General features: G+C 42.0%; 1 protein-coding gene across 2 annotated transcripts in view; it reads right to left on the minus strand.

The window, feature by feature from the left end:
• BRWD1 (bromodomain and WD repeat domain containing 1) overlaps positions 1-20,423 on the minus strand; it is a 56,257-nt gene extending 35,834 nt beyond the window's left edge. For both annotated transcript variants that reach the window (XM_075197255.1, XM_075197256.1), the window contains exons 1-11: positions 20,265-20,423; positions 18,283-18,341; positions 17,902-17,931; positions 17,128-17,187; positions 10,059-10,209; positions 9,713-9,811; positions 9,471-9,631; positions 7,512-7,733; positions 6,521-6,621; positions 6,355-6,425; positions 5,148-5,248 (exon numbers count right to left, since the gene is read on the minus strand). In XM_075197255.1, coding sequence (XP_075053356.1) covers positions 5,148-5,248; positions 6,355-6,425; positions 6,521-6,621; positions 7,512-7,733; positions 9,471-9,631; positions 9,713-9,811; positions 10,059-10,209; positions 17,128-17,187; positions 17,902-17,931; positions 18,283-18,341; positions 20,265-20,313 — 1,104 coding nt within the window. In that variant the 5' untranslated portion in view covers positions 20,314-20,423. The remainder of the gene's footprint in view (positions 1-5,147; positions 5,249-6,354; positions 6,426-6,520; positions 6,622-7,511; positions 7,734-9,470; positions 9,632-9,712; positions 9,812-10,058; positions 10,210-17,127; positions 17,188-17,901; positions 17,932-18,282; positions 18,342-20,264) is intronic.
• Positions 20,424-23,015: the final 2,592 nt, after the last annotated feature.

Consider the following 23,015-nt stretch of genomic DNA (forward strand, 5'->3'; position numbering starts at 1 on the left):
CCATGGGGTTGTGGAGGGAGCTTGGGGAGTTGGCACCTAACCAATTAACTTTTAGTACTGCCGACAGACCCCTCCCCTCTACAATCCCCCTGCCTCTTCCTCTTCCTGTCAGTTAATTAAAAAGCCCCAAGGAGAAAAGTACAATCAACCAAAAGCACACAGAAGAAAAGCAGAAGGGAGGGATCGCAGTGTCCCCCAGACGGAATCAGAGAAACGGATTTAACGTAAGTACATAAATCCTCTTTTCTCTTTCATACAGTCTGGGGGACACTGCTTACCATGGGGACGTTCTAAAGCAGCCCCCTAAGGGTGGGACTACTCTGAAAATCCTGCTTGTAAAGTATTACGAGCAAAATTTGCATCCGCAGATGCAAATACATTAAACTGGTAAAATTTTGTAAAGGTGTGGACAGAGGACCAGGTGGCTGCCCTGCAAAGCTGGTCTGCAGAAGCCCCATTTCTCGCTGCCCGCGACGCCCCTACCGATCTGCTGGAATGGGCCGTAAGTCTCTCCGGCACAGGACGGTTAGCCTTTATGTAAGCTTGCTTAATGGTTGCCGTAATCCATCTTGCAATGGACTGTTTTGAGACTAGCATCATAAAGAACAAACAGAGAATCAGTACGTGTAATCTGAGAAGTTCTCTTGACATAAATGCGGAGAGCCCTAACCACATCTAACTTTTCCATAGACTGTTAATCCGAATGGGAAGTAGATGAGAAGACGGGAACTACAATTTCCTGGTTCAGATGGAAAGCTGAAACTACTTTTGGAACGAAGGAAGGGAGGGTTCTTAACATCGCTCTGTCCTCGTGGAAAACCAGATATGGTTCCCGAAAAGACAGAGCTCCTAATTCCGAAACCCTACGTGCAGATGCAATAGCCAAAAGAAAGAGGACCTTCCAGGCCCCTTAAGCATATCCAGTACCAGGTTAAGATCCCATGGTGCAGTGGGCGGAACATAGGGAGGTTGAAAATGCAAGACTCCCTGGATGAAAGTCCTAATATCTGGTAAATCCGCTAATTTCAGGTGAAAAAATACTGACAGAGCCGAAACCTGAACTTTTAAAGAACCTAACCGAAGCCCTGCTTCCAGGCCATCCTGAAGGAAAGTCAACAAGCGAGGGAGGCGAAAAGAGGACGAGTGACATGTCTTATTTTCGCACCATCTGATGTAGACTCTCCAAATCCGGTGATCGATCCGAGCTGAAACTGGCTTTCTGGCTCGCATCATAGTATTCACTACGCTAGAGGAAAAACCTCTAGCCCTCCAGAGGCTGGCTTCAACAGCCATGCCGTTAAGCTGAGCTGAGGTAAATTCTAGCGACGGAAGGGACCTTGCAGAAGAAGGTCGTCTCGAGACGGAAGACGAAAACATTGTCCTTCCGCCATAGAGATTATGTCCGCTTACCAGACTCGGCGCGGCCATGAGGGAGCTATTAGAATTACTGGCAGACCGCCCTTCCTTACTCGTCCGAGTACACGAGGAAGCATGGGAATCGGAGAAAACAGGTATCCCAACCTGAACACCCATGACATCGTCATAACGTCCACTGCCACCGCTAAGGGGTCTCTTGCCCTTGCGCAAAACCTGTGAACCTTTCTGTTGTGTCTGGAAGCCATGAGATCTATGTCCGGAAGACCCCACCTCTGAACCAGAGACTGGAAAACTTCCGGATGGAGTGACCACTCCCCCGGCATCATCTGGTTTCGACTTAGGTAGTCGGCCTCCCAATTCTTTATGCCTGGAATTAAAACTGCTGATATTGCTGGAACAAAATGTTCTGGCCAAACCATAATTTGAGCTGCAATATTAATTGCCGCTGCACTCCTGGTTCCTCCTTGCCTGTTGAGAGGCCGAAGGGGAGGGCCCGAAACTGATAGTGGTAGGATCCCACCGAGAATCTTAGGAGAGACTGATTGTGGACCCAAATGGGAATGTGGAGGTATGCGTCTTTTATGTCTATAGACGCCATAAACGGATCCTTCTCTAAGCCGTTTATCACCGACCTTAGGGATTCCATCCGAAATTCGTCCACCGTAAACTGCACATTGAGACCCTTTAAGTTTAGGATGGGACGAAAGAAGCCGTCCGGCTTCTTGACCAGAAACAGGTTTGACTAAAACCCCTGACCTTTCTGGCAATCTGGGACCCTGCAAATAACTCTGAGAAAGAAGAGAGGCGACACAATCCTGTATTGCCCGCCTTCTTGATGGATCTCGGGGTAGCGGAGTTAGAAAGAAACGGTGTGGGACCGGGCCCAGCAGGTCTATCCTGTACCCCTCTGATATAATACCCCGAATCCAAGGATCTTGGGAGGACGCTGCCCACTGTTCCTGAAACAAAGACAGACGTCCCCCCACTGGTGCCCCCTCCGGAACAGAGTGGTCGTCAGGACGCAGGCTTATCCTGGGTCTTGGAGGCCTGGCACCTAGCTGCAAAAGAGGATCTCCCCCTGACAGAGGAGCCTCGAGAATTGGGCTGTCTGCCTCTAAAGGACTGTCCTCTAGGTAAGGAGGTCCCCCGAAAGGGCTGACGAAAGGAGCTGACCCGAGGGTTTCGCCTCCTGCTAGGGAATACCGGCAAGGAAGTGCTTTTGCCCCCCGTTGCCTGTGAGATCAGGGTATCCAATTCCAGCCCGAACAAACCTGCTGCTGAAAAAGGAATGGTTTCCACTGACTTTTTTGATTCCACATCTCCTTCCCAGTATTTCAGCCATAACGTTCTTGCTGAAATAGATGCAGTCTGAATAGAAGAGGATACAGCCGCTGAGTTCTGGGCCGCCTCATAAAAGGTACCCCGATGCCTCCTTCAAATGCAAAGCCAGGGGAAGTAAATCAGAGTCCTGCAGGGCCTCTGCCAGCTGGTCTGCTCATGCTTCCATGGCTCTAGCCACACAAGCTGAAGCAAATGTGGGCCTAAAAGAAGAACCCGCAAATCTAGATTTTAGCTGGGATTCCACTCTGCGGTCATTGACATCCTGCAGAGATGCAGAACCTGGAGCTGGGAGTAAAGTGTGCTTGGCCAATCGGGCTATTGGAATATCCACTTTTGGAATACTCTCCCAGCGAACCACATCTTCCTCCTGCAATGGATACAGGGAAGAGAACCTTTTGGGAACAGTTAACCTTTTATCAGGCTGTTTCCAGGCTCCTTCTGCAATATCCTTAAGCTCTACGGAAGGGGGAAAACGGATAGCCTTTTTGGCCTTCTTAAATAGACTTCTGTCTCTAGGAGTAGTATGCTCCGGTTCTGGGAGGTCCAACGCTTGTCTCACTGCTAAAACCAAATCATTAATAAATTGGCTTTTAGAGCTTTCTTACTGTTCCAAAGGTTGAACCTGGTCAGGATCAGAATTAATTTCCCCCTCTTCCTCTGAAAACTCCTCAGAGTCTGAAAGGACCACTAGGGGATTATCAGATTCTAGACCTCCTTCTTTTAGCAGGCGGAATGTTTGGGGATTCAAGTAACTGGTTTAGTTTATGCAAACCCTTTATAAATGCTGCAGACCATGCCGGTTCTGTGGGAACAGGGGCTTGGTCTGTATGAGAAGAGGAAGGTCCTGGTATAGACGTTCCAATAGAACCTGTGGTAACAGGGAGGCCCAACTGTGTACTAGTATTATTAGCCACAGTAGATAGCAATTGATTAGGTTGAAAAACCATCTGTGCTAAAGAGGAAATCGACTGTGACAGGGAGGTCACCCAGGCCGGTTCCTCTGTCAGTGGGGCTGACATATGCTGGGGTTGCGCAGGGGGAACCCCTGCCTCGCAGACAGAGCAGAGCGCCAACGGGTCCTTCTGCCCACAGGGTAATTTTACATTACATTTAGAACATGTAAAATATTTTGCAATAGGGCCCTTTCCCTTATCTGACATTTCTTAATAAAGGAAGGCACACCAAACACACAGACTTAAATTGTTAAATTAAGCTGAGTAGAGAGAGAGATATAAATGTGTGGAGAGAAAAGTGTAACTACAAGTAATCAACTAATCTAGATATAAAAGTTGTACTTATAACATTTTAAACACGAAATAATACTTAAGCAAGTAGGAGAACTATAATATAACTCCTACTAGCCCACTTGTACACAGCAATACAGAGTATGTGTTTAAGTAAATCAGATACTTAGCCCATAGGCCAAACAGGGGAGAAGTCCAACAGCAGTATCCTGGTGCCTGCTCCCTCAGATCTGTTCTCTTCCCGGGCTTCTCCTTGGCGCCAGAAGACTGGGATAAACCATCTCTCTCTCTAGAAGGAGGGGGAGCTCTATGTGTTCGCTCCCCCCCTTCAGTAATGCTGCCTCTGCAGCGATTCTGTGTCTGAATAAAAAATTAAAACTATTATGTGGCAGAGTAGTGGAGACCACCAGGGGAGGTCTCCGCAGCAGATAATACCAGATGCCCCCTCCTATGTATGAGGGGGGGATCCTGGTATAGCCCCCTTCTCCTCTCCTCCGAATACAAGATGGCCGCCGTCAATGCAGTATCCGATAACCGTCGCTCTATGCCTGCAGTGGCAGCGCCGGTTAACGGGGAGGCTCCAGGAGTGACAGCAGTCCGTGAGACCGCTTGTCACTCCTAATTCAGGCACCAATTTCTTTAATCTCCTCCTGTCCCTGTCAGTGAGAGCCGCTGGCTCTCATCTGACAGGGTAGTGCCTGCGCTGCCCTGCTGTGAGTGTGTTCTCTATATTAGAACACACTCCAGCTCTGCCACCTGTAAAAAAAGTTAAGATTAAAATAAAAGTTAAAAATTACCTACAGTACTAAAACACTGCCCAACTCCATGGGACCTAAAAATAACTGACAGGGAGAGGAAGAGGGGGATTGTAGAGGTGAGGGGTCTGTCGGCAGTACTAAAAGTTAACTAGTTAGGTGCCAACTCCTCAAGCTCCCTCCACAACCCCATGGTAAGCAGTGTCCCCCAGACTGGATGAAAGAGAAAGCAAGTTTGTGCTGGGTGAAGGGTGTCCAAGATACTCAATGCCGGGTAAATGCTGGGAAACAACATAACAGTATTAGGTAAATGGGGGTCATCGGATCACTCCTGCACACTAACAAGTGGAGGTGTTAGAAAATGATTTGGGGAGGATAATGTTATTTCTGTACCATGCATAACAAAAACCGATAGGTTGCGGGTACTCACATTATGGCCTTCAAGTTCTGACACTTTCTCCGGAGTTTCATTGCCAAAATAATATATTCTGATGGCATGGTCACTACCACCAACCGCCATAAACATACCGCCTATAATTCAAAAAAATACGAGTTACAGGGGAAGTAAATCCAACATGTGAGAAGTCTTCAATAAAACATGTCTAACATTTAGAGGGAAAAGAGTTATGGTTTGAATGAAGCTGTCAGAAGAGACATTCAAGTTACTGTCAGGCTCCAAACTTCTTGTTCACAGAAAACAATCATATTGTTAACGCATCAAGCAGCCACACCCGGACTTCAAAAGACCAATGAACAGCATATTCTACTTGTAATTACATTGAAGTTTGTAATAATGCAACTTTTTTTACACATTCTTTTGAGAAAGCTACAAGACACTTTAATAAATTGGATTTGCATACAGTAATGTAATCTAATGTTATTAGTGAGGACATATTCCCACTAGAGATGCTCACTGACCCCCGTGAACTGGTTTTGGATCTGAATTAGCTTCGTGTTTTGGTTTTAAATTTTTTAGGAAAAATCCTAAAATATGCTAAAATCACATATTTTGCTCTTTTTTTGTTCCTACATTATTATTAACCTCAATAACACTAATTTCAAATGATTTGCAGTCAATTTAGACCACCTCCCATACACTTTCAGACAAACACTGCAGCGACCTGGCTGGATGGTAAGCGACAGAGCAATGACACAAACACAGCAGTTCCTAGCACATCTAGGACACATTGGCACACAGCAGTGGCAGAAAAGAAAAATGGGGTTCCGCCCTCCCTCCCAACCCCCGCTATGTTGGATCTCAAAAAGGAATTTAATACTCGCGAGACCCAAGGGCGTAACGATGACGTTTTGCCTCGCTTTCGATTCCGAGGGCACGCAAGAGCTCGGCTGGGTACTCGGATCTCTTAAGTTCGGGTGTGTTCGGTTCTCGAGGAACCGAGCCTGAGCATCTCTAATTCCCACCACTGTTTTAGTCCATAACTAAAACTCACCCAGCTGCAATATCCACATAAGCAAAACTTTAAACAGCACCTAATATTTTGAACGGGGCTAGCACATCATATCGGTGCAAGTCTTGTATTTTAAAAAGTTACTTTGAATGTTACTCTATAACAGAAGGTTGGTCAGACATTCCATTCATAAGCTAACCGAGCATTTCAGCCTCTACCTATACTCACCAGCACTACAGGAGCAACAAAGCATTTGAGATCCAGGCCCAGATTTTTCTATAAACTTCACAGGTCGATTGCTGAATTTATATAAAAATAAATTAAAAAATTAACACGAATAGCAGGAGAAAAAGGTAATGCACAATTTATTTTTAGAGATAAAGGAGTTACACACTTGAACTGCAAGGTGTCCACATTCCATTCCCATAAGCAGATTGTTGCATCCCTTCCTGTAGACACCAAGTATCTCAGAGAACCTTTGACCAGTGGGCTGAACTAGAAAGAGGACAGCTGTGAGATCCTGCTGTATAACACCGACTAGAACAATATACACTGCATGTATCTGGACACCCAAATAAAACTGGAGATTTGGTGGAACCAACAGAAGTATTTTGTGAAGCTTTTTGGAGAGCGGTTTAAATTCTCTAGGCAATGACACTCGCAGTATTCAATGCGAGTGGCTTTCCTCACAGTGAGGAAAACTTTAGGGACTAGGGGCTTGATTCAATAAGGAAAGTTAATCAAAAGTAAGTAAGGCAAAACCATGTTGCATTGGAGGGGGAGGCAAATTTAAAAAGTGATGGCAGATTTATATTTGGGGTAGGGCATGTCCTAGATAAACTTCAAATTTCAGTGTACAAGTAAGCCATCAAGTATTTGTGTGCTACATGAAAGAACAGCCAGTATTTTCCTTATGTGCAAAATAATAAACTAATTTGCACCCCTTGCATTGCAACATGGTTTTGTCCAGAAAACTTGAGTAAGAAAACTTACTCAACTTTTTGCTTAACTTTCCTTAATGAATCAGGCCCTAGGTGCCTTAAAGTTCACTGACGTCAGGGAAAAATAGTATCACTGTGCTTCCAATTATAGGGGGGGGGGAGGAGGGCACAAAAAAACATTATCTGGAAATCCCCAGACCAAGTATAATAGATCTTTGGTTGAAGTTCACTTTGTCCTGGACCTCCGCTGTTACCAGAATGCGGCCTGAGCAGTAACAGTGGAGGTCCCGGCGTGTAGGGAGCTTATTAACGGTGGGCTTACAAGGGAACGGTATCACTGATAAGCAGCGGTTGTCCAAAAGTAGACAATGCCTTTAATAACTTAATAGCCTAATAAAGTGAGAAAGCGAATAGCGTTGAGTAACAAGAATATCTTCTGCTTACAAGTAATGAGGTAACGGACGCAGAATGACCTTGCAATACAGCCACTGGTGCACACGTTCTGAGAGACCACACTCTGATAATCTTTTCACAACTGGAAGCAGCAACCAAGGTATTCTCATAGTTCACAGTAAGTTCAGAGACCTCAGCCGAATGGCCTCTTAATGTGGCTAGCAGCCGACCGTCAAGTGTAGACCAGATTTTCACCAAGCAGTCATCCGAGCCCTACAAGCCGGGAGAGAGAACACATATCAGAATGGTCATGGTTCCTAGCCTTCTGGTTTGGGTGTTATTCGAGGCTGGAAAGTATTTGCCTACATGGGTTATAAACAGTTTACATGCTAGTGTGCCTACAGGAAGTTGTGCTTAATGGAAGAGAAAGCAGGTGTAAGACACAGCTGTAGATAACCATCAGTATCTACAATGCAGAAACATTTCTTTCATCATGTGATCTTCACCACAGAACCTTGGTCAACAGACAGAATGTAAGCAGAATAATTTCAAGTAAACTTCAAGAGGTGTATTTAGCATTTAAGCACATGGAGGCGAGGCCAGAGCAAATTGATTTTTTTGTCAGACAATTTCTGATACAAATCAAAACCATAAAGTCCACAACCAATCACTACAAAAGATTACCACAGACAGCAGGATATATAGTCCAATCACAGGAACATTAGTGTTTAATGAGGAGGCGCATTAGTACTTATGACAAAATGATCGCAATGAGACAATCACCAGAATCTCTGTATACATAAGTATGTGCCATGTACATTAATTTAAATACATGACTCCTCTATACTACAATGATATAAAAAAACATTATCTATAATATAAATGCTTAGTGGCGTGTGTTAGTCTGTGTCTGTGGAAAAAATAAAACCAAGCTGCAGCGCCACCGGCTGGGCGGAGTTATACACTGACCTACTAAATTCTTAGTGTGTGTGGGGAAAAAAAATTCAGAAAGGGCTGAAATTTGGCATACTAAGATGTTTTTAATTTGTTAATTTAATTTGTTAATTGTTAAAAGTGTTTATAAAGATTTAAAAAAATATATATATATTTCTTGAAGGAGAAGTGACAGTTGGGAGTGGTTGGTGGTTGCCGGGGGTGACAGTGGGTAGTGGTTGCCGGGGGTGACAGAGCGAGAGGAGTGTGATACTCAGGACCGCTGAGAGAGATCCCTGTGTCTGGATAGACATCTGGATAGATGTGGCGATGAAAATGAAGGATGAGGTGATGGAGAAGAATGATGAGGTGGTGACATGTGTACAAAACCACGTTAAAAAAGGGCGCTTACGTCGGGAAGTAACGCTCTTCCCCTGAGGAGGCCTGGGCTATGGCCCAAATGCATGACAAGAACCTTTTTAACACCTTAAGTAGCTTGATTTGACTAGAATGCATGAGTATCATGCACGGGTTAACTTGTAATATATATACATATATCTGTACATAGTTAAGGCTTAGACCACATGTGGCTCTATAGCTGTTCCAAGATCTACACCTACTTCTTCCACCCGAATAGTCTCCGTTTACTTTTCTGCCCCTCTCGAATGTCTTGACCAAAATATGAACGAATATCTGATGTTTTCAATTTGCTAGATACACAGATAGAGTGGTAAAGACAAGAGCCAACAACGGTCTTTGTAACCTCTCATAAGCTTGGCCCTCTCTACCTCTAATCTCCTCGTCCTCTTTGTAAGGTTTCCTTTGCTGTTGTTGTGACTTCTAAAAGATGTTTTCCCTACTGCCCTTTCTATATTGCTCTGTTTATGTTTTGGTTGATTGTACGGCACTGCAGATTCTGTAAAACTATGCAGATGGTGTGCCTAGGTACGCATGACCTACAACTTCATTTTTTCAGTCATGGTATGTTTGCAACGCTTTAACAACATGCAGATTCAAAATTTGAATTAGTTTTCCCCCCATTTTAGTTTCATTTTCATTGTTCTAGAATCTACTTACAGTAAAAATTCTTTGACCTGAGCGGTCAAATGCAACACAGTAAACGGAGGAGAGATGGCCAAGAATCCTCTTCTGCATCTTGATCTGGCGGTACATTGTCACAGGAAAGGCGGAGGTAAGGCGCGTAGCACCAGTTAAATGTTTTCCGCGATGCACGTCCGCTGAAACACAGAGAATGGTCGGTCACAGAAGCGTATGGATTTTAGAGACACCGCACTACACAGACTGAGGCTATCCCATACCAACATTCGGCGGATTCGTCATATTAATGGGCACTTCCGGGGGTCTCCCACGGTGCAGTGTAGCAAATGTTTTCTGGCACCACTGAGCATTTCTGTAACCTGAATCAATGTTAAAATCGTTAATAGCACTTTATAAAGTTTGGATAATTCAATTTAACAAAAAAAAAAAGTAATACAAGAGAACCAACATTTTCAATATTATGTTGAGTGTCTTTTAGCAGATTTTCTCCCTCTCTTTGTAATGTAATTTTCCATTTTCTTTATTTTAAAATAATAAAAAGGTTACTCATGGTGACTGGTCCATTTGTAGCCTCATAAAACAAAACAACTAAGTGTGCAGAAGTACCTTTAACAGTGCGTAGTGTAGGTTGTTTGAGAATTCCAAGTAAAGAGCTGGCTTTGGATATATTAGCTGGACCACGGCTGTCAAGAAGAGACGTTAAACTCTGGCACAGCTTCAACAAATGGTCAGGAGCCACACGTTTGTTAGCAGAGACCTAAAATATAATAGTAAGCTTTATAAATGCATATATAGCAAGTGCAGTTAAGATTCCTATTAGCTCGTCTCCTCTCTCCACATGAGAGCAAATATCATAGTTATGCTAAAATCAGTAAAAAAAAAAAATACAACAGTTATAGTGCATTACTTTAATCAAGGTCTGGCCACTAAGAATCAATCAAGTCTTAGGATAACGTAAACATACATGGGATTGTACCTTCCAGAAGTGCAACAGATTATATCCACAAATGCAAAGCTCCCTTGATGCAGAGACGACGACTGTGTCAGTTGGCGATATATGGTTATGACACTTTACAAATGTCTTTCCTCCCACGCATGAGAGAGCCCTTCTGACTGTGTATGATTCACCATTAGCAAGAGTCTCAGATATTGGACTTGTGTAATTTTACAGGTTGCACTGAAGGAAAGTGGTTTCTTGTTTGGTGGTTCTGCTCGGTCATACAGGAGTTGTTGAGTATGGTCTCTAGGACGCTCTTCAGTCTTAGGGTTGGACCCTAAACTTTTTGTTTTGGGTAGGAGACGCATGGTAAATAGTCTTCACAGTCCATAAAGCAGACTTCGGATAAAAAATAAATAAAAAAAAAAATTACTTTACTCGATACCCAGCACTCATCCAAGCAGTAACCTCACTGGGCGGGCCATAGTTCAACTGTAGTCCAAAATGTTGTCTTTTTTTTCTTTGCAGATTTGTCTTTGGGCTCAGAAATAATTGCAAGAACTTCCCACAAAAACAAAATATGCTACTTGGTAACATCATCCAAGCAATCAAAGAAAAGCATGTTGGCTATAGAGTAGGTGTCCAGCTGGAGACTCCGCATGTGCCACTTTGTCCAAGGATCCCTATGTTGGAAGAAAACATTCCCAACAATCAAAGTTCTTTTCTTATGATGGTTTGGTTAGACATTCATTTTGCAAGGGCCGGATCTTGATACACCTTTCTTCTGATAGTTCCACCTTGTTTCGTATAGTGTGGACCCCCAGAAACTTCATCTGTTATGTGATGAGAAGACGGGTTGTCCTGTTCACAATCCAGCGATGTTCATGTAAGAAGACCATCACTTGTGCCACCCTGTAGTTGACTCTGTGCTCCGAACTCCCCACTACAAAGATGTCGTCCAAGTAGGGCCATACCATGAATGCTTGTTGTTTAATTCTGCTATAAGAGTAACTAGCACTTTGGTAAAATTTCTCGGGAATGTTGCCAGGCCAAATGGCAGGAAGGTAAACAAAGTGCTAACCTATGACTTGAGGAATATCCTGTGATGAACAGCAACAGTGATATCAAAATAGGTATCCTGAAGGTCTAAGGACATGAGAAAATCCCCTTTGCTGGTGGCCCAGAGGATAGAATTCACATGAGAAAGTGTCTGGTACCTATTGAGTTTTTTCAAATCTAGAACAGTGCAAAGGGCTCCTGCCGATTCCTTGATGAACAAAAGTCTGGAATACTTGATCTGCAGTAACAAGAGAAATTGCCTGAGCCCTTTCTTAAAGTGGCAGACTGGTGTGTAAAGCTTCCAACTCTGCTGGGGCTGATGGGAGTCTTGCACTGGACGAAAAAAAAAAAAAAGTTTCCCCTGGGATATTGATGGAACTATCTTGTATCCACTTCTTACAATATGGACCTACAAATCCCATTGGTTTGCATATTGCGATTCGGCCCCATCTCGATGTGGGGGCAGATCCTGCCAATAGTCATTGCCAAGTCCCCCGATTAGCCTTCCTTTCTTTAAGTCTGAATGGCCGAAACGACTACTCTGGTGTAGTAAGAATATTCTGCCTGATGAACTGTCTTCCTGGCCTAGTACTTCTCATTTCTTTAAAGTGCTGATGAGACAAGGAAGAGTGGAAGCATTCTGACCTTCCATTCTGGGGTAAGTGGTGACATTTAACCCCAGATGACTTCTGAATCATGGCTTATAGCTCGTCTCTGAAGAGCAAGGACCCTCTAAATGGGATATTGGCTAGACTGGGCACAACCAGAGGGCTCTCCCAGCAACCACTCCTTATGCCATCGACATTGCTGAATAATAAACGGTGTTCAAAAGATGCTTCACATATATATCTGATGCCTCTCTGTATACATTTCACCATGTATTGCCTGCTGACCTTCTTCTGAGCCCTCTGGCCACTGAGGCCTTGGCCATGCCTAACTTCAATGTGATTCCAGATGAAATATGAAGCTTTTTAAAACAAATCTCCAACTTTTGATCCATAGGTCACTTAGATGACCCCCATCTTCAAGAGGGATAGTAGCTCTGGCTGACATACTAGCTGTAGATGCATCTACTTTTGGAACCAAGCGCCACTTCTGCCTCTTCATCACTGAATGGACATATATGCTCTAATCTCCGGGTTAGACTGAAGCTTCTCCCCAACCGTGCCCCTTATGAGTAAGTTTCTTCCCAACTTTCCTACGATCCTCAAAAAGATTTCACCAGATTCATTAAGTACTAGAGGAGTCTTCTAAATTCTCCGCAGACTCCTACTGTGTGTACTTCTCTTCACAGCTCATACTGGTCTGAAACCTTGCTCTCGTTATGGATTGCATAGCAACACAGATCCTCTTTGGTTGCAGAAGACTCCTTCATCCAGGTCCGTAAACTGCTCCAGGGGCTGAGTCCCCTCTTTAGCTTGAGGACTACACTACATATTGCGCAAGACACCTTCAGATTTGGCTGTTAAAGGGTTATCACAGGCTCCACAAAGTTTATGTTGCAGTACTTTGCTGCTCCTTCCCTTCCACAGTCTCTACAAGAGTACTGAAAACAGGACATTACCAACAGCTAACTACAAGAAACTAATGCAGGGATAATAAAGCACCCATAACTTAGGTGCTTACCTAGCGTGGGTGCCAGTCAGCTGTTTGGGGTTGGACTCTGGCTCCACTGTGCTCCAGCTGCTATATTGCCATAGTGAAGGTAACAGAAACCTTTTCCCAGGAACAGGAAACTCTGAAAGCAGTTCTGAGTCCTATGCTTGCCTGGTTCTCTATTTTAGGGCCCTCCGACTTATTAAGCCATATGCGCAAATCACCAACGCCAGTGAATTTGGTGCAATAATGAAATTACACACCAGATCTGCTCCGAGAGGCAGCAGACTGTTCCCTGGGTAGCCAGTCTAGTCCCCGGCTTACACCACCGGATGATGCGTTGCTGGCACCACAGTGAACATAAACCCCTGCACTACAAAAAAAATGACTGTCTGACCTACCTAATCAGAGACAGGAAAAGACATATAGGAAGAGCAGGAGCTGCATTATATACCATCAGGTTGCATATTTATTTAACCAGTCTCTACCCACTGTCTAAAAACCCACCTTTTCTTAAAGCCTTTGTATCTCCCACTTAACTTCCTACCTTATCTTCTGCCTCCGTCCCCCTACTCTCCCCTGAGTCTCTCTGTCTGTCCACCCCTCCCCTTAGATTGTACGCTCCTCTGAGCAGGGCCATCTCTCCTCCTGTTTCCGCCACTTCTAACTCTGCTCTCCAGCTACTTAGCCCTCCTCCTCAAGGGTCCTCCACCCCACGTCCACTCTCGCTCCTTCCTCCCCCCTGGGGGTCTCCCTGTCTTCCGCGCCCTCCTTCTTGGGCCCCGTCATTTGCAGATCCTCCCTGCCCCTTCCCCGCCCTCTCTAGCTGTGCATTGAGCTTACTGAGTTGCTGTGCTTACTGTTTACTGTACTGTGCTGTCTCCCATTGTATTGTAATTTGTTTGTCTCTGTACGGCGCTGCGGACGCCTTGTGGCGCCTTATAAATAAAAATTAATAAATAATAATAATAATAATAATAATAATAATATCAATATCTAGTGCATTGGCCTTTGTGAGTTTTTACACAAAGTATCTAGCAAAATGCTCCTGTAATGTCTCTAGCTGGTACATCCTCCCCTCTCACTATCTGTTGGGGTCCAACAAGCCTGTTCTTGGCCTCTACTATTCTCACTATACACCTCTTCTCTTGGCAAACAAATTCACTCTTTCGGCCAGCAGAACCACCTTTACACAGACGATATCCAAATCCACCTCTCCTCCCCTGTATTATCTCGTGTAACCAACAGTCTGTCTCCAATCTCCACACGGATGTCCTAATGTTATCTAAAGCTCCACATGTCCAAAGCAGAACTCTAATCTTCTCTCCTCCCCATAAATCTCCCTCACCATCAGTAATACCACAATTTCCTCTGCTTCTCAAGCCTGTTTTGGTGTCACACTTGACTCTGCCCGCTGCTTTATTCCTCACATCCAGACTGTCTCCCAGTCCTGTCGCCTCTACCTTAGAAACATTGCCAGAATATGTCCTTTTACCAAAGATGCTACCAAAACTCTTATCCACTCGTCACCTCCCACCTTGACTACGGCAATCTCCTCCTATTTAGCATTCCCCTCACTCATCTACCCCCACTTCAATATATCTTAAATGCAGCAGCAAGATTGCACCTCTCCCACTACTTCACATCTGTCACCCCACTTTGAAATTTCTATATTAGGCTCAGTGTCCTCCAGAACCCAATCCAAATTACTGAACTTTACCCTACAAAGCCCTCAACGTCACCCCTTCATAAATACCAAAACTCACTTTAAAATATTCCCCCTCTTAGATCTACCTCTGGCTCGCCTCGTCCCTGGTAACCTCATTGCCTCCTACAAGACTTCTGCTGTGCTGCTATTCACTTATAAATTCTCTACCATGCCCAACCAGACTTAACCGCAGCGTTCAAATCTTTAGACGCTCTCTGAAGCCCATCTCTTAATTAGAGCCTACATTACCCCCGATACTACTATTCACACTAATGCACCCTCAAACTGCCTTACAATGAAAGCTCAACGAGCAGGAAACTCCATACCCTTGATTTTCATGCCTGCATTTATTTTGTCTATCTTGTATGTCCCTGTTTTATGCATGTCCTGTATTCCATAACGTACGACTCCGTGGACCACTGCGGTACCTTACACATCTATGATAACAATTCCTAAACTAGAAGGGAGCTTACCCATTGTAATGGCTGATATGGAGGATTGAAGTGGAAAAACTTCTTCCTAAACTAGTGCAAAAACTTTACTCACCCCAGGTTTTTATTCTTGTTAAACTTTAACACTAGAGACAAAACGGACATTTATCAAAGAGGAAAAATCCCTTTAACCAGTAAAATGCTTCACCCAATACATCAAGAGGTCACCTGCTTTCTGCGGCAATAGCTTGCCTAGTAAGGATTACAAGTAACGTTTCCTTGCAGGCTCACTTACACATTTGCGCAGGTAAAAAGGGTAAAAACCAATGGAAAATAAAAGTGGATAACTATAGAATGCATTAACATATTTTCTGCATTACCAATACAATCGATTGTACTGGTAGCGCATGTCAATGTTTGGATAATGTGGTGTGCCATGTGTTCTACAATTTTAAACAGTACCATTTTATAACACAATGGTGGGAACGAGTCTGTAACAAACCATTCATCCAATTTTTTTGAATGCGCTTTCCAGTTAATGAAAAGAGCAATTAACAGCAAGTGTGAAGGAGCCCTCAATATTCAGTAAAATATCATGTTGCACTTGTCTACAATTTACATGATTTTACCCACACCTTACTTTGAAAAGATAAATATACGATATGTAAATGCTTCCAGATGCCAAAATGGAATTCCCCTGCACCATTGCTGTCTAGAGGAAGCAGCATATGTGAGGGGAAGGTTGCAATCAATAAATTGTACAAAATATGTTCATGTCACCTTTATTTATGACCTACACGTAAAATTACAACTGTCAATAACAATTTGTACTGTGAAGCTGTACATGCCTACTGAGCTGAGATAATTACAATGGACTACATACAAGAAGGATTACAAAGACAATGGACAAAGGAGCCAACAAGAACAATCAAATAAACCATAAAACAAAGAGCTGGATTCTGAGAGTTGAACATGTACGTGAGCTGGTATGGCCGCTGCTTTCAGCTTATAGCACGAGTGCCTTTGTGTTTTTGTACATACAGGAACGTTCCTCTATAAGGTAAACTGCATAATGGATCTTCCAAGAGGACTATAATGCACAGTATCTTCCTCCACCGTGAATTTAGAACAGAAAGTTTTAACAGGGTTTAAAAACTTAAATCCAAACAGCAAATAAAAAAAAAAAAAACACCCCAAAAGAACAAAAAATAATAATAATAATAGCGGAACCCACAACCATTGCATGCAGGATACGGTGTATTATAGAACCGATTACCCTCAAAAATTTGAAACTCCCTTACATAATTTATATCAGCACCAATATTTCAAATAAATGTATTAACAATGTTCACTTCATGCATCAAATACAGCTCATGCCTATTTAAAGGATTATATGAACTACACTTATAGATGATCTCATCTCTGTGCTACAAAGTGAAAACAAAATAATTTCACTTCTCATCCTGCATGTAAATGAGATGCATATAAACATTACTATTGTGCTTTCAGGTTTCAGCACAGTTAACCAGCTCTCGTCTGTAGTTTCTGAACAGTTTAGCCAGAGCAAAGTACAAATCAGACAAGTCTAAGTATGCGGAGGTAAATCATAGTTATTTAAAAATCCAGAGGGAAGTGACATTTTTTTGCTACTACATAAACATACATCGGAAACAAAAACAAACTACTGCCCTCTAGCGCTTACAGTCTAATAGGATACAATGAAACACACATAAGCAACTTACAATAGACCAGGCCCGGCCAACATGTGGCTCTCCAAGTGTTGTGAAACTACAAGCCCCAGCATGCTTTGCAAATAGATAGCCAAACTTTAGCTGACAGGGCCTGCTGAGACTTGTAGTTTTACAACACCTAGAGAGCCACAGATTGGCCAGTCCTGCAATAGACAGTTAGAAAACAATCATCACAGCAACTTGAAACACTTACCATTTCATCGTATGTTCTAGTGTGTTCATTGCCTTGCCAATCCAATCTGTTTGGAAGTAGCTAATACGCGGAAGAAAGAGAGAAAAAAAAAGCTTAGACCATTTCTTCCCGATATCTTCTTCGCCATTAAATAAACTTTTTCCCCGTTACACCTACACTACTGCAGAAACTTTTATCGCTCCATCTCTTCTTCCTGTGAAACTTCAACAATCAACAGGTTGACCCATGAGACAAAGGATGAAGCGTCCGCATATTTTATGAGTCGCCTGCTTTGTGACAGTAGGCCACTCAAAGCAATGCCAGCCACATGGAAAAACCCCAAAGGCTATGGCAAAATAAATAAATATATAATATATATATATATATATATATATATATATATATATATATATATATATATATATATATATATATATATATATACACACATACACACACACCTCTATCTATACCTCTATCTATACCTCTATCTATACCTCTATCTATACCTCTATCTATACCTCTATCTATACCTCTATCTATACCTCTATCTATACCTCTATCTATACCTCTATCTATACCTCTATCTATACCTCTATCTATACCTCTATCTATACCTCTATCTATACCTCTATCTATACCTCTATCTATACCTCTATCTATACCTCTATCTATACCTCTATCTATACCTCTATCTCCTACAATTCTGGTTGTTCTTTTCACCATCATTTCTAGCTACCAAGAAACTATAAGCTGCACATTGCAGCTACAGGAATGTAATGAGTATGTACGTACCTCCTTTTCATTTATCTCCTGGATCAGCATCTATGCAGAAAGAGGGGATTTTGAAAAACATTAGTTGCGCATAATTACGAAAGCTTTCATTCCTTTGTTCTCAACCAGTCTGTTGGCTTTTTGTGTGTTTTTGAAACATGCTTATGCGATACCTGTTACACAAGTTCATAGCTGTACATGCAAAAAAGTTTTAAATTTTACCACGGACTCACAAGATTCAGACCCTGCAATCAAGGCCGCAGATTGTAGTGAATGTATATTTTGTCATCTTCCGCACACGTCCTGATAAAATGTGTAACTTTAATCTATATGTTGTGTCATTTATAGTGGTACAGTTTATTGGTTATATTGTGTCACCCTAATGTACATATAAATACTTGCCTCTGCTGTTTTAGTGCAGGGTCCATTGGAAAGATAGCGAGCCATTAAGAAGTAAAGCTCTAAAATGATTAAGAAAAAGAACGGTTAGATGCAGAAAACATTAGATTACGGCGGTGCAATGCTTTTACAATTTTCAAAATTTACTGAAATTTTCCAAGCGTTAGTAGCCGAAACTTGGAAGCCGGCGACTTCTCAGAGAAAAATGACCCATGAGCTGCTGGCGAGAAGGGTTACAGGGTTGACCAGGCAGTAAGTAGTATCACCTAGCTAGTCCAGTCTAGCCGTACAAAGCTTAGTTTCACAAAATGCGACTTTGACCACATTGCTCGAGACTACGCGACACCCAATACTGTGGCCAGGACAGACAAGGGACCCCGACATCCCATGTTGTTCAACACCACGTTTTATTCTGGCGACTTGGCCACTATATATTGTGGTGACCTGGACATATTCACATGCACTCTACTTCATGGTAACTCAAGTCTCAGCAACAAATAATATACATACAAGTGCATTTTAATTCCGTAGCACATCAGTTATTTACAGCACAGAACAAAAATGTTAACCACGTCTTCAGTGCAGCAGTAAATTCCTCTAACACAAGTCTCCACAATGCAACAAGAAATCCACTGATACAGGATGTCTAATATTATGATTCTATAAGGAACATATAGATAAAATGAGAGGAAAAAGATACATTATACAAGCATCTGTGTACTACAGAGCTAATAGCTATCAAACTTGACAGCCAGTAAAAATGAAGTGAAATTTGCATAGCCTCAGCAAGCTAAAAATAGTACTCAGTAACTACTTGACCTCCCACCTGTACCAAACCAAATATTGTGAGACTACATATAATTGTAAGTTCAGTACAAACGAACCGAATGCTCCTCTTAATATACAAAATTTTTCCACAATTGTAACATAAGAAATTTGTATAAATAAAAGACAGTAAATATTAAGAGAGGATCACAACCCTGAAGTACCAGTTATAAATATAAACATATAAAACTAGGGCAGGGCTAGAAAGCAAAATGTAGGAGCCATCCATGACAAGTTTATTGCCCTATACTGTGCAACTTTGAGTTTTTGGTTTTTTTGAAGTTACAAAGAACAAACATGTGGCACAATTCAGGCAATACTTGGGCAGTACTAAATAATACATCTATATATATATATATTTATAGTATATATGTATGCCACTGAATATATCTCTAGAAGCCTTGAGCCCTGATGTCATCGCTTCAGTGCAAATTAGGAAAACAGGTGTATTAGAAGGGACAACACAACCCTTACCGAGATATTATAAATCACCTCACAGATCCATGCCCTATATGGTCACAGACCTCCGTGACTTACAATATCCTTATAATTTACAGTAGGGTGTACATTACCCCATAAATTAAGCCTCCTTTGTAGAACACCAACATATTCTCAACTCCACACCACAGAGTCCTCAAACTAAACAGGATAACAATACAATAACACAGAAGGGGAGTCTAATGTGTACGGCAATACAAATATATTTATAAAAAAAAGTTACATTTTAGCTGGCAAGGCCATCTGTTCTAACAATTGGTTCTGTAGTTTAATTGTATTCCCCCACCCCAAACTTCAGTGGTGGCACTGTACAAATAGAAGGAACAATGTAAACTGCTGTGCAAGTTACATTGCATCAAGGGAAAAAACTTAAAGGGGCAACCTGTTTGTACTGCAGCTGTGGAAGTATGAGTCCACAGTGGGCAAGGCATTCTAGAACTTGTAGTTCCACAACAGAATGCCTTGTTTTGCACCAATATATATATATATATATATATATATATCACACACACCAACTCTGCTGCTGTCATCTTTGCACCTATGAGTACACAACAAGTGACAGCCAGCAGACTACTATTAAGTGGATTATGGAGGTTGTATTATATTAAGCAATCCCCCTGCTGGGGGTTCTGCCTGTCTTGGAGCAGAGCTGGGGCAGTTACCTGACTCTGCCGGCTGCCTGGAGCAGCTGGGCCCCGGCTGCTGAGCCATGCCGGCTGTATGGGGGTTAGGACACTGCAGAGTGTGTCCTCCTCGGCGCGGCCTGGTGCTCAATCCACCAACTCTCCCACAAGCTCCGCCTCCTGCCCCAGGAACCACCTGACACGTCCGCGCAAAACGTTCCAGCTGCGAATCTCGCTAGAAAGTAGTGCGTGAAGAAACCCCGCTCCCCCTTCCCCCCGCGCGGCTCTAAAACACGCTCGACGGAGAGAAAATAGATCTCAGCGACGGATGATGAATTCTAAGCCCTTCTGCTGTCAGCACAGTGGGTTTATTGTCACACACACAGACAGCTTGAAGAGACTCGGGGTTCGTATTCATGCGCGGCAGTTCTATAGGGACGTACAACAATAGAGGGTGACGTCAATCCCAGCTAAGGTTCTCAGCAGGTCGCTGATGCATAAACTACAACTCCCACAATTCTTTGTTTGCTGTTCAGTCGTGTCGAGGTCATGGGAGATGTAGTTCAAAACAGAGAAAGAGTAGCAGGGTGCCCCTTTATAACTACTGATGGGTGTATAATCCTATAAGTACATTTTGAGTCCCCAGAGTAACGGTTTTAGACCAGGTTATGGTACAAAGGACATCAGAAGTAGTTTTGTGTATTATATAGTAATAGGCATGGTGAAATATGTAAAGTATTGCCTCTGTCACAAATTTGTTGAAAGTATTTTATAAGGGCATGCAGGGATTTGTAGTTCTGCAACAGCTAAAAAGCCACATGTTGTGTAGTATAATGTTATAGATGCTGATTAACACAACATTTATTTTAGGATATATATTGTATGTCCACTAAGCTTCTCTGTCAGTTTATAACACAGACATATTAATGAGTCCAACCTACAATTTGAATTATTAACATGCTATAAAACAGGAGGTGCTGTCAAAATATAGGATATCCATAGTCAGCGTTGATTCATAATTATGACATTATTACGAGGATCCAATATGAGATAATGGGAATTACTTATCAGTAAATATTTAAGCATAAAAAGTACCAGACAACAGGTTGCATTGGATTTTTATTGCACTATTTCTTTCTAATTTGCACATTTCTTACACATATTGTGCCACCTTTGGCTTTAATATTTCACCAATTTTATGGATTAGGATTCCTAATAAAATAAAGTGGAACATTTTAATGGACTGGAAATAATATGCTGACAATACGGTTGTATTCGTCCGCTGCCCACCCCCACTTGTGCTGGAGTAAAACTACAGTTAAGAATAAATGTCCATTACCTGTTGTAACTGATTTATTTGATCAACTACGGGGAGCTAAAATCTTCATGAACATAGATTTAAGAGGGAGCATATAATTTGATACTGATTAGGAATGGGAATGAATGAAAAACAGCCTTTAATTTCAGAGCTGGAATTTGTGGGCCTGATGCAGAGTGTAAATTGAGCAAATTTGCACTACGCATGACCACAAAGAGAACAGACATACATGCACCAATGCAGAGTTTTGTATATTTGACACTATGAAGTATGTTTACTAAGCAGGTTTGAAAAAGTGTAGATGTTGCCTATATCAGACAAAGATAGAATTGCGCAAAAGTACCCAAATCGGCATTTATTGTATTTGAAATGTTTATATATTTAAAAACATGGATTATAAAGTACATCAAATCATTTAAAACCACATTACATGCCTCATATGATATAAACAACTGAGAGAATTGTCTACCATAGACATATGAAAAAATCTAGAACATTATTGTCAATATATAAAGATAGACCACATGTGATCAAATAATATAGAAAAAAGATCTAAAGTAGAACCTTGAATGGTCAAAATATCCAATTTATGGAGTTTGTATATTATAACGTATTGGCCAGTATGGCAGAAAAAAGTAACCTTCAAGGTTCTACTTTAGATCTTTTTTCTATATTATTTGATCACATGTGGTCTATCTTTATATGTTGACAATAATGTAATAGATTTTTTCATATGTCTACGGTAGACAATTCTCTCAGTTGTTTATCATATGAGGCATGCAATGTGGTTTTAAATAATTTGATGTACTTTCTAATCCATGTTTTTAAATATATAAACATTTAAAATACAATAAATGCCAATTTGACTTCTGCGCAATTCTATGTTTTTCTGATATTGTGTATATGGAGGATTAACACTGCCTCCTTTTTGAGTTCCTGCATTTGATACCCAGGGGTCATTGTTATTATCTAGATTTGTGTGCTCTATATTAGCGGCAGAGATTGAGTTTGGTTGATAGATGTTGCCTATAGCAACTAATCAGATTCTAGTTATTATTTATTTAGTACATTTTACAAAATGACAGCTAGAATCTGATTGGTTGTTATAGGCAACATCTCCACTTTTTCAAACATACAGTTTAGTAAATCTAGCTTTATGTCTCTGTCTTTATTTTGAATCAGATCTGCAGTACCTCTGGGCTACTAGAGTTGCTGCTGTTATACTTGGACATTTGTCTCCTCACCTGCAGCAGCTACTCTTACTCTCACTCCCTGTTTAATCACCTGTGTCTAACCGTTATAAGACTCACTCTACAGCAAACCGTGACAGTTCAATTGTTTTAACTCCTGTGATCTGGCTCTTTTTGTCTCGTAGCATTGCACCTTCTCAGTGACCCTGACTTCGGTTTCGTTTGACCTCACACCTGTTTATTTCCTAGTACCCTTGTGGATCTCTCAGTGTCTGACCCTGC

Source organism: Mixophyes fleayi, chromosome 2 (genome assembly GCF_038048845.1).
Source record: "Mixophyes fleayi isolate aMixFle1 chromosome 2, aMixFle1.hap1, whole genome shotgun sequence".
Classification (NCBI taxonomy): Eukaryota; Metazoa; Chordata; class Amphibia; order Anura; family Limnodynastidae; genus Mixophyes; species Mixophyes fleayi.